The sequence below is a fragment of the Amphiura filiformis genome, chromosome 9 (genome assembly GCF_039555335.1).
Source record: "Amphiura filiformis chromosome 9, Afil_fr2py, whole genome shotgun sequence".
Lineage (NCBI taxonomy): Eukaryota > Metazoa > Echinodermata > Ophiuroidea > Amphilepidida > Amphiuridae > Amphiura > Amphiura filiformis.
The window spans coordinates 60,613,873-60,626,175 of record NC_092636.1 but is presented as its reverse complement, the minus strand read 5'-3'; the positions used below and the strand labels follow the sequence as shown (position 1 = coordinate 60,626,175).

General features: G+C 35.2%; 1 protein-coding gene across 1 annotated transcript in view; it reads left to right on the top strand.

Annotated features, from left to right (window-relative positions):
* LOC140161258 (exocyst complex component 1-like) overlaps positions 1 to 8,708 on the top strand; it is a 37,861-nt gene extending 29,153 nt beyond the window's left edge. The window contains 4 exon segments of the mRNA XM_072184719.1: positions 2,446 to 2,745; positions 3,282 to 3,404; positions 3,673 to 3,744; positions 5,214 to 8,708. Coding sequence (XP_072040820.1) covers positions 2,446 to 2,745; positions 3,282 to 3,404; positions 3,673 to 3,744; positions 5,214 to 5,366 — 648 coding nt within the window. The 3' untranslated portion in view covers positions 5,367 to 8,708.
* Positions 8,709 to 12,303: the final 3,595 nt, after the last annotated feature.

The window sequence follows — 12,303 nt, the reverse complement described above, 5'->3', positions numbered from 1 at the left end:
TTGCCACAATTGCAGTTTTTTCAATAAAAAAAATAGATGAGGAATAATAATTATTCCATATTTGAATCTATTGTCCCATCAAGAATAGAGTGTCTTCAAAAACTTCAATCAATTCATCTGACAAAGGAAACTATTCTGGTCATTCAATTTTGTTTCGCTTGCACCTGTTATATCACAGGCGCTGGTAGAGAAGGCACACTTCTCTTGTCTTCACCGAAGTAGTGATGTAAACACTAACATGATTAATTACCATAGCTAGCAATGGACATACACTATTTTTTGTTCCACTTGAACCCATACTATAGGCTATTCGCTGTCGATGTGACGTAATTAATCGGATTAACTACCATAGCAATTGATGAATACAATTTCGAATATATAGCCCTGCACTTCATCGTTCACGTGGCACCTATGCATTAAACCATAGTTGTCAAAGAAATGCTAATCACTCGCCATGTAAGATTAGTATTTATGAAAAGAGTGGTATTCAATCTATGTTTGGTGACATACGCGGTGATTAGTGCAATCTGCTTGATGGTAGTTATTACGATTATTACGTCACTCGACAGCTAATTGTAGTATAGACGAATCCAACAAGCCAAGTGATGGTCAGAATTTATTCGCCATTATACGCTGGTGAAGTTATGTAATTAATCGGATTAATTACCATAGCAATAGGTGAAAACAATTTTGAACATATCGCGCTGCGCTACAAGCAGGTTACACTCATCACCTGTACTGTGTATGTCTGCAATCATAGATTGAATACAATACTGGTCTTTTCAAAGATCTTACAGGTGCAGCATGATATGGTTCAATGAAGAGGTACCGCCTGAACGTATCAGTGTATAACGCGGTATATTCAAAAATTGTTTTCACCTATTGCTATGGTAGTTAATCCGATTATTACGTAACTTCGCCAGCGTATTGGAATAAAACAGGAGGATGTGAGTTCATAAGTGCAATGTCGGGGATTATAGGTCACAATCGATGTGGAGAGATGAGAGGTCCCAGAGGTCCGACCAACAGCCATAGCGAATGGTTCATGTTCAACTAATTCCAGCGGACGGTCTGTGGCTAGTAAGGAATCGCCTTTGACCACATGCGCAGATCTGTCTCACAGGAAGATATTTAATATCCCGAATTTATAATAGGCCTATGCCTACCAGTTCCATCGTATAACCGATCTGCTAGAGAATATTTGTTACCATGTTTAATAAATTCGTATTTATCGTATAATAAAATGTAGCCAAATGTATATTATGTGTCACACGGTTTTCTGCTGAACCACTAGCATGTTACCACATCTATGACAATGACAAAGGTGAATTTTGATGATTTTTACGATCGTCCGGATGACCAAATCACTGAATGGGTCTTTCGTTCCCTCCTCTCCTTATCCTGCCAATATTATATGAATCAAAGAAAAATAAAGAAAAATAAAATTAAACAAGAAAAAAAAAGACAAAGAAAAGAAACAATAAAAGAAAAACAATAGAATAAATTAAACTAAATATGAAAAAAAATGATCACGAAAGGAGTCTTTAGAAAATGCAAGAAAATATAAATGAAAAGTTTGAACAATATTTTGTTTATAAAAGTTTGTGTGACCGTGATGAGGCTCGAACTCACCATCTTCCGATCTAAAGAACCAAAGTCTTATGCCTTGCCAAGTGAGCTATGCTCGTGAGATGCTAAATAAAGATAAAATAATACATTGTATACCTGCTTGTGTCGGTAAATGATTTGCTCAAATTCCATAATGATATAATATTGTGGAGGGCGCTAGCGTGAAATATGCTATCATCACAGTCGCTTCTATTCCTTATAGACGGGTTTCTACGGTATCTTGTACTCTTCCTCACAATTCTCAGGGTGAACATTCTGTACAAGGTAGTTTGCCAATGTTTAATTATAAATCCAGAGTTGATATTATATACCTAACATGAACAACATTTAATCCAATGTTGGTATAAAAAACATGGACGAACTACCTTGTTCACCCTGAGAATTGTGTGGAAGAGTACAAGATAGTCTCTTTATTTCTCTTTTTTTTTTAAACCCAATGTTGGTATAAAAGATACTGATGAGTTCCAAAATATTGTAAGAAAATGGTAGTAAAAATATTGAAAGACTGATAGTGTGATAAATATATGATAGGTGCATCAAAGTTACATCAGCCACTGCCAGAATGGGTATGGTTGCATCAGTGTGGGTGTGGAGATATAGGGTGGAAATAAGAGCATTGGGCTATTCCAGTTGAAATCCATACACCCCCTATGGAAGACATGACCTTAATCTTTCATACATGGAGTGTGAATTTCAAATGAAGTCATCCATTCAGGTAACCCCATTTGAAATTCACACTCCCTGTGTGGGAGATTAAGGTGATTTTGCCCATTTTGCATCTAAGAAACCCTGTCTCTTTTCATATATTTATCACAGAAAGTTGCGGAAGAAGCCGAAATGGTATTCAAAGGTTCAGAACGCAGAGGTGACCTGGACAAAGCTTACACAAAATTGGTTAGTGCTCAATTCAAAGGCATCCATAGAATAGCCCTGGAACACCAGAAAACACCCAGAGATGTTGTCATGTTTGAGAACTTCCACCATCTGCATGCCGTTCTGTACCGTCTGAAGATAACAGTGTTGGAGAATGAGAGGAAAGAAGCCAAACAGAAGTATACAGAGCATTTGCAGCTCTATGTACAGGAGTCACTGGGGAGACCTATGGATAAACTTAATGTAAGTTGATTATGTGGTTCAAAATTAAATTGGATGTATATCCTGCAAGTCACGCATTGTTTTTGGTTGCATCATATTAACAGCTGAGGAGAGACAAATCACTTGATGAGTCCCCAAACTCTTCCAGTGATTCACTAGTGGCCAAAGTCACAGGGAGTGATTTGAAATGAGGTTGCATGCTTGGGTTCAATTCTTAGTGATGCTGGTATACTGCTAATTTATTTTGTGGTTAGTAAACCAGCTTCTATATCACATTGTGCTATTTTAACTCTCATAAATCTATGTGTATTAATAGGAGAGTGTGGAAAACTGTCTGGTAGTTCAGTGAAATGTGACTGCACTAGAAGTCTGATCATGAACGTGAATGACCTGACCATGGTCAGGTCATAAATCATTCTTGTTTGATGAATATTGTTGTTCATGCGTTGAGCAGCGTTATTTTTAAATTATACGCAATTTTACATTCTTTGCCCACATTTTCGAGACAATTAGAAAGCGATACCAAATAGTTACCTCTTTATGTTTTGATTTTGTAGAGTTTCTTTGAAGGAGTGCAGACGTTAGTTGCTCAGGGAGTGAAAGAGGAAGAAGTTGGTTATCAGATGGCATTTAATAAACAAGAACTAAGGAAAGTCATCCAGCAATATCCAGGCAAAGAGGTAAGTATGCTTCTCCTGAGAATGTTGTCCCTGGCGGACATGGCTCGACCCAATATCCAGCTAACTAATGGTTTAACATGAAGAATGACTTAAAAAACAAAAGTACTTTATTAAAGAATGAAACTAGACCTTGCTTATCTGATGTTAACATAACTTCTTAGCATTCCTTGATGCAGCTTTGAAAATGACTTCATGTTATTATGATATCCGTGAAGGTAGATTTTGATTGGATAATTAATGCTTTGATATTGATATGTATTTCTTTCAGGTCAAAAAGGGACTAGATGGTCTGTGCAAGAAAGTAGAGAAAACATTGTGTGAAGAAGAAAATCTGTTCCAGGTTGGTGATGCAATAGAATAACATGGGAAAAACCTCCATCGTACTCGTGGCCCTTGAACATGTTTAAAACAAAACTGCCAAGAGGTTACGTAGTTTTGCTTGAAACATGTTCAGGGGCCAATTACACGAAGGAGGTTTTTCTTTTTTTGCATTTGTATTGTGATGCATTATGCATGGTAGGCAAATAATGTGTCCTGGTTCTCAACAACTTCAATATAATACATTGGAGCTCAGTATCTAATACTGGTAGTGGATACATTATTAAGAGATTGCAAACCCATTGAAACCCTGCATATCTATTGTGTCATCCTAAAATAGATTTGCCCAAATGTTTGAAGCAGATGTGGTGTATTTGAAGGAATCACAGTGCCGCATTTGATTAATTGGTAATAAGTGGCTGTATAATGTTATATTCATAACTGGCACATTGCTATTATATTATGTCCAGTGGTTGGCCATCAAACCTTTCCCTATTCACTTCGGGTTTCTTCAAAATCCTGCTGAGTTCACACCTGAAGCAACAATTTATTTCTCTTAATAATTTCTACCTCAGATGCCTCTCAGTTTCACTAACATAAAACACTGACACTGGTGAGAAAAAGTGTGTGAATTCAAACAAAAACAAGCCCACAGAACAGGCTTAAATAAATACAAACATGGACATTTTGACTCCAACAAAACCTGAATTCATGTAAAGAACAAGAGTGATATACAGTCATTTTTTTTAAAATTTACACTTTGGATGTTAAACACCCAAAGTGTAACACCAACTTGACAATAGTATGCAAGTTGTGATTAAAGAAACCTAACCTCTTGTTGAATTGGACTCAAAGCCGTTTTCTTCATAATCTTTAAGTAAAATGGTGCACCCTTGAATAAAGGGCACTTGTGCAGTTTATTCTGTCGTATGATTAGTATCGTGCTGCCTTTAAACACAGGGAATTCTTTTGTTGACATTGTTCACCATTCTCCTTGAATTGAACATGTAAAACTTATGGTGTGAAAAGCTCCTGTAAACAGAGGCGTAGCCAGCTTTTTTGGTCAGGGGAGGCAACATAAAATTTCAGGGGCACAGATGAAAAAAATTACAGTTGCATCATACAATGATGCATACATACATGAGCTTCAAAAAAAGGCTTTATTGGGACGATGTGCACGCGTAGTGCGCAAATATTTGTTATTTTACACTATTTTGGCCCATGATCGGGCTGAATTTTGGTAGAAAAGGGGCCCCTTTTCTTTTCCTTTGCCCTCCTGATTTTCTATTTCATTTTTTGTCAGAGGGGCACTTTTTCTTTCATTTTTTTTTTTTCGGGCGGCACTCTCCCCCCCTGCCAACCCCCCCACTGGCTACGCTACTGCTTGTAAACAAAATTGAAATATACAAAGTGACCGTATATCCCTTTAAAACAGTTTAATTTTACACTTTCCACAATTGTAATATTTTTTCTCTTATTATTTGTTGCTAGGTAACATGGCGTTCCTTCCAAGAAGAGTTCATCCGTCAATATAAGCAAATAGAGGGCCTGATTGCAAGATGTTATCCAGGAGCTAATGTCAAGTTAGAATTTAGTATCAATGAAGTGCTCCAGTATTTCTCAGAAATTGCCCAATCACATTGAGGACCTCATAAATATGCATGAGCCTGTATGCTTTATACATGCTAGTGGACAAATGCATAGATAAAATCAAATTAAAACAAGTCTTTAGCACTCACCAAAATTTGTGACAGAATTTTGCAGTAACCAAATTCTGTTGTAACTGGTTCAAGATTGGTGGCATACTGGGCAAAATTTCCAAGGGAAGCAAATTTGTAAAGTCGTCCCACTGACTGGCTTCCCCTAGAGTTACTTTACTGGCCCATGAAACTTGCACTTTAATTTTAAAATGTGCTCAAATGAGGTTGATTATGATCTGAAATAGGCTCACAGAAGATGCACATCACAAATGTTTGATGGACGGACATTCACTGTTGAGGCCGATATCATTTCAAAATTAATGACCCAGGGTCTCTAGAAACACCAAAACTTTCAATGTCATGAATCGATAATCAGTTTGTCTCAGTTTGGAACAAAACTTTTGGGAGTGCTGAAGACTAGTTATAACCTTGTTATGTACACCTTCATAAGCTTGGGCAGTGCTATTGTAATCATGTGGAAATGTCTAATTCACTATCAATGAATACTTGTATAAAGTATGAGAGAGTGGCTACTGCTTAGATGTAAAAGTATTTCAATCTCAACAAACACTTCAAAAACTGACACTTCATGATGATGGGTCATGATTGTACATAAGACAAGATATAAAATGTGATGTGATCAAGCAAAATGGGTAGAAATTTCCTATTTAATGATTTTAATCCCTTTTGTTTTTTGTCATGACTAAACCTTGAATAACTTTTTAACAAGTGGATGGAAAGATGCAGTTTTTGGAGAAACCAAGCTACAAACAAAAAATGACTGATATAAGAGATAAAATTGAGTTGACATCAAAGTCATATTGCTTGATCATATCACATGTGACCATCCACCACAAACCTCTCGTAGAGGTGGCAAATTTGATTTTGTGTTGCAGTGTAAAATGTGCATGAAGGTTGTATTTGTATGTGCATGAATTGTAACATTCAACTGACCATTACTCTGCTTTTGGATATCCTTTAAAGTCAAATGATCATTTGAAAGCTTAAGACATACAATTTCAAAATATGATATAAAACCAAACCAAAATTGACAGGGGGCCGACTTTACAAGAGGTTTGTAGTGAATGGTCACAAATGTGTGAGTTTGTATATCGGATAAATACGTAACATCATCAAGCCTAGGCTGAATTTTGTTGTGGTATAGCACTAATTTGCTACTGTACCAATGGCTCTGGTTAGCAATCATTTTGTATATTTATTTTATTTTCATATTACAACATCATTATGTTATTTGTATTATTATTATGTTTATAATAGTATAAAAGTTATTTTATAGCTGTATAATATGAACAACTCAAAAAATTATATCAAAGTTATAAATTTTGTCATTATAGCCATTGTTGTAAATGTGGTGTGTCAAAAACAGGTACCATTTAGTTTAATATATTTTGCTGTTTTCTGAAAAATCATCAACTTTTTGCTGTCAGTTTTCATGCAATTTACCCTTTCAAGTTTCTGTGATATTTCTATTTTGTTCTCCATACATGTCAAGAAACACTACAAATGCATATAATGGTTTAAAGGTCCAAAATTTTGGTTTAAAGGTCCAAAAAGGTTTGTGCAGGAACTAAATACCAACAATTACTAAATGTTTATACTAGGATTTGGGCAGGTAACCTTGTCCTTACATATCACCGTGTTCTTTTAGATGGTCAGGACCTTGGTGAGTTGGATATTTTTATTATCATGGATTATGTTATGCCATGTTGTGTGTCATGATTATGTTCTAATGGAAAATTTTGGAACTAGTTTGAAATTCCCCTGAACAAGGCACTTGCTTAATATTGGTCTGTCTGCCCCATATGAAACTCTGGGAGTTGATCCTTGCTGCAATGTTTATTCTATATATAGGCTGCAGTTCTACGCTTGTATGATACATCTACATCCTTTGGTTGATAAGGTGTGTCTTAGCTAAAGTGGTCAGCAGCTTTCAGTAAAGCACAATGACCTTATATGTAAATATGTGCCTTTTTAACGGTTAACCTGAAAAGAATGGTCTGACTTGGCCACATTCGATAACAGGATTGAAACCCCTGCATTATTTTATAGCTAATGTGAGAAATAAGCCAACATTTTCATGATTCATTTAGTTTGGAAAGCTGTGGAACCTCCTAGATTTTTACTGGCTTGAATTCAACACATATGTCATGTTTAAAGTAGGGTTTTACGTTATACAGGTCAGACTGCATGTCACATATCAACAGGGAAGGATTTATGTAGAAGTCAGTGTTGAATTAGGTAGAATTTTACAAACCCATAGGATAGCATATCATCCTTATTTCTAAAAACTGTTGATACCATTTTTCACTTGATGTGGCAGTGATGTCAGTGTGTATTTCATTAGGCACAGCTTCAAATTGCCAGTGTATGCTCAAGGTGCTAGCATACACACATATTTGTTTAAAGACGCTACAGATATTTACGTGAAATAGATGCCTTAACATGTTAACACCACTGCCACATCAGGGTGAAAAATACTTCAGCTAATGTTTTCCCCCTCTGTGCCTTTTTTTATTTTGACAATATATTTTTGTGTTTGGCCAGTAGGCAAGTTTGCCAATTTTTTGGTTTTTTTCTGATGTTCTTTGGGATTTGACCAATTATTTGTTTATTTTTTTTGTACAATTATTAATGTAATATAATAAGTGCAATTGTAATTATAATCAGATTTATTGTTTTTAAATATTATTTGAATTCTGTAAATCAAAAAGAGATCATGAGAAACCCTAGATTTTTTAGGATATATGCATACACAGATGCATGTAACAGACTAACAGTATATGTGATGGTCCTCTGAAGAAGTGATCAGTGTCTTTGGTAATATTTGTCTCAAGGACTGAAATTAAAATTTTCAGCATAATGAAAACATTGAGGAATATGAAAATACTTATTTTGTATAATGGCATCACATAGGGGGCTCAATAACGACGCTAACTCTAATTCGGATGCCTAAGTGTGTTCTGTGTTACACTATAAAAGCACTGCATTTGAAAGCTTTATGTTTCCGTTTCAGTTTCAGTTTCAGTTTATAACACTTAAAAAGATGCCAATTATTGTTCTGTTACAGGCTTTGGCTGATAAATGCTGGAGGTACACTATTTGTCCTCCATGAGCGACAAACCAATATGGTGGGGGAATTTACCATAGCATTACACACAGGACAATTTTGAGTTGGTACCCTTTGAGTCTTATCTCTTAAGATGCATGCAACAGATGCATCAATGTGATTGTGCACATGATAACTTATATGCTTGGAAAAAATAAAAGATGCTTTATATGTTTAACATCACTTTTCCATTGTTGAATTACTTATTTATGGCTCCTGAGTTCAGACACTCAAAGTCAAATCAATAGTACTAGGAGTATGATAATAATTATATATTTGGTTTTCTTCAAATGTCTAAAATAAAATCCATGTGTTTAATACTTTAATACACATATAATACAAATTTAATTGTAATATTAAGGGGGTACTACACCCCTTGATAAATTTGTGTCTATTTTTGCATTTTTCTCAAAAAACTAATAACACAGTGGTAACAAAAGTTATGTACAGTAAGCCAAAAAATTAAGGTACCAGTTGCGTTAACCCCCTGTATATCCTAAACAAAGGCAAACATGTCATAATTGGAACCAACAGCCAATAGCTGCATCTTTCAGCTCGAATTTAAGACCTCATTCGTTGACATTGTCCAAGAAATAAAGACACGACGATCCAAAAACCGAAGGAAGATGCAAATATAAAAGTTGCAGTTTGCCACATTACATGCCCTATTGATTTGTACACAAAGCGTATGCGAACAAGATAACTAGCGCTGTGCTTTCATTGATTAGCACGAAAAACTAGCATCGTGCTTTCATTGATTAGAACACAAAAGTGCAACTTTTTATTTCGTATCTTCATCAGGTTTTGGACTACCGTTTCTTTAATTCTCAACCAATTTCAACAAATAAGGTCTTAAATCAGAGCTAAAAAGTAGAGGCATCGGTTGCTTGTTTTAATTTTGACACATTTGTCTTTATTTAGAATATACAGGGGTGAACACAACTGCTACCTTAATTCTTTTGCTTACTGTATATTATAGGGGCAAGGAATCCAATTACTAACCTGGAATTTCAGTGACCCAAGACAAGCGGTTTGTTATTTATGATCAGAAATAAGGTACCGCTAGGATGTACCTTGTTTCCTATCATAATACTGAACCTCTTGTCTTGAGTCACTCAAATTTCAGTGTAGTAATTGGATTCCTTGCCCCAATAATATACATAACTTTTGTTACCAGTGTGTAATTATTTTTTAAGAAAAATGCAAAAATAGTCACAAATTTACCACATGGGTGTAGCACCCCCTTAAATAAAAAGAAGTACTAAAATCTACAAAATACAAGATAACGCACATATTTAGTTTCGTATGACACAGACTATACAATTCGCAGATAACAATAAGACTTGGCTCATTTCCAGAAAAAAACCCTAATTTATGTTATTAATGGTGACCTTTTGGCATGATTTTCCACTTGATTAAATAGACGGTAATATAGACCCATATTGTGATCATTAAACAAAGCAACTGCATGGATGCACCTTCAATACATTGGTTTGCTATATCCTGTGGCTGTTTATTAAGTTTCAGTGCACTTGATTTATCCACATGTTAAGTGATTGAGGCAAACTTATAAATTAAATGATTTTATTAATTATTATTATCATTATTAATTAATTATTGTTATTAGTATTATTATTATTGTTGTTGTTGTTGTTGTTGTTGTTGTTGTTGTTGTTATAATTCATTATTATTATTATTGTTGTTGTTGTTATAATTCATTATTATTATGTTGTTGTTGTTGTTGTTGTTGTTGTTGTTGTTGTCGTCATCATTATCATTGGTTAATATAACTTTTAAAGTGCTAAAACAAGGCTTGCTGCAGATATCTGGGTATCTATATCCAACTACATTAACAAAGACGTATCTAAAATGCACGCAGATTATTACTAAATATTAAGGCTGCAAGCGGCCAAACTCGATGAGATGATACTAAAAGAAGCATTCGTGAATCGTGACCTATATAAAACGAGATTTAAACGCATTACAAAATTTACAAAAAGCTAGTGCAAACTCATTTGACTGGGCATAGATGTTATCGGTTCACTATTAGGCCAGGCTATATAAAGTAACAGTTGAAATAAATATATCTTAGCCTAGGGCTTGGTAAAGTAATTCACCAAAACTCATATCAGTACTTAAAATGTTTTCACTTATACCAACTATTTGCTTTTTGGCTTAAAGCTTGTTTGCACATGTTTTAAAACTGTTCTTTAAATGCATGAAAGGGAAAGGCGAAAGTGAATACACCCACACACCCCGACGCACCCCCCTCCATACCCACACCCCCACCCACACCTCGGCAAAGGATATCAACCAATTGTTTCTTAAGGTGGCACGCAGGATCACGCAAATTGGGAAATTTTAGAGATTGTTTTGTATTGTTTAGTAATGATGATAAGCATATAAAAGTGTACATTTTCAGACTGAAATAATGCAAGAAATCCAACCTGCACGGCAGATTTCTACAAAAGTCAGCAGTTTTGAGAAAAGCACCAAAATTGATTTTCCATGCCAATTTTTTTTTCAGTCCGCCATAACAAACCTTAAATATCTAAATTGACGAAAATTGCAAATTTGTTGTAAAGATACAACTTAGGAAGGGGGTTCTCAAATTTGTTAATTTTATTCGTTTTAAAAATATACCTTGAAATAGGGGTCTATTGGTCAACATTGAAAAAAAAAGGCAAATTTTGATCCTTTTTGACCCATATTTTTAAAACGAAGAAAAATTACAAAATTTGACAAAACCTTTCTAGTTTTGTGTCTTTAGAACATTGTGTCTTTAGAACACAAATACGCATTTTTTGTCAATTTCGATATTTAGGGTAAGTTGTTAGGGTGGACCGAAAAACATTCAGTGGTAGGCCGATGGAAAATCAAAGTTGATGCTTTTCTCAAAAACTGCTCATTTTTGCACATATCTCTGTGCTAGATGGATTCCTTGCATTTTCTTTGAAAATACTTTTATGTACTTTTAAAGATACAATACAAAACAATGTCTAAAAATTTCCCAATTTGAGTGTCCCTGCCTGCCCCCTTATATAAGAACAATTTTTATTCTGAACATGACCAAACCAGTTTCTTGGCTTACTCGCGGTTTCTTTACTCAACTGCATGAAGTTGTACAGATTAAAAAACAAAAAAATGACGACTTTTATTTCAGCGCTGAAGGTAGATTGTTTGTTGCGGTCGGGGTGAATGCATATAGAACAAATACTACCCCCATTTGGACGCAGATCAACTCCAGCTCCACCTCTCTTTTGTTCTTCCAAATTTCTAAATTATGATTCAGACTGCGAAGGGAAACACCAAAAACCTTGAAAATTCTACTCTTTTTAGTCTGGGCCGGGTAACAATGTATAGTTATTCATGCTGATTGAATATGTGCATTGGGGCGGACCATTCAGCCATTTACACACTTGGCTCGTGTTTGCTTTAACCATTTACATGCTTACACGATATCGCTTGCGAACAGAATGACCAACAGACCGAGATATGTGCATTAGCTTGCATTTTTTGCTTAGCTTACATAAAACGGAAACAAGCAGAGATCAAATCTACCTCCATAGTTTATGGGAGGACCACATAATGAACGGGTTTTACCACTTAGACAGTTCACAGATAAAATGAACCAGCAAGCAGATTAACAAAATATATTTTACCAGGAAAGTTGAACTTTCCTGATTTTACCCAGGATATTTGAATGTATGTTTGCCTCTTTTTAAGTGGGTGAGGCCAGTGGTCCAGCAATGAA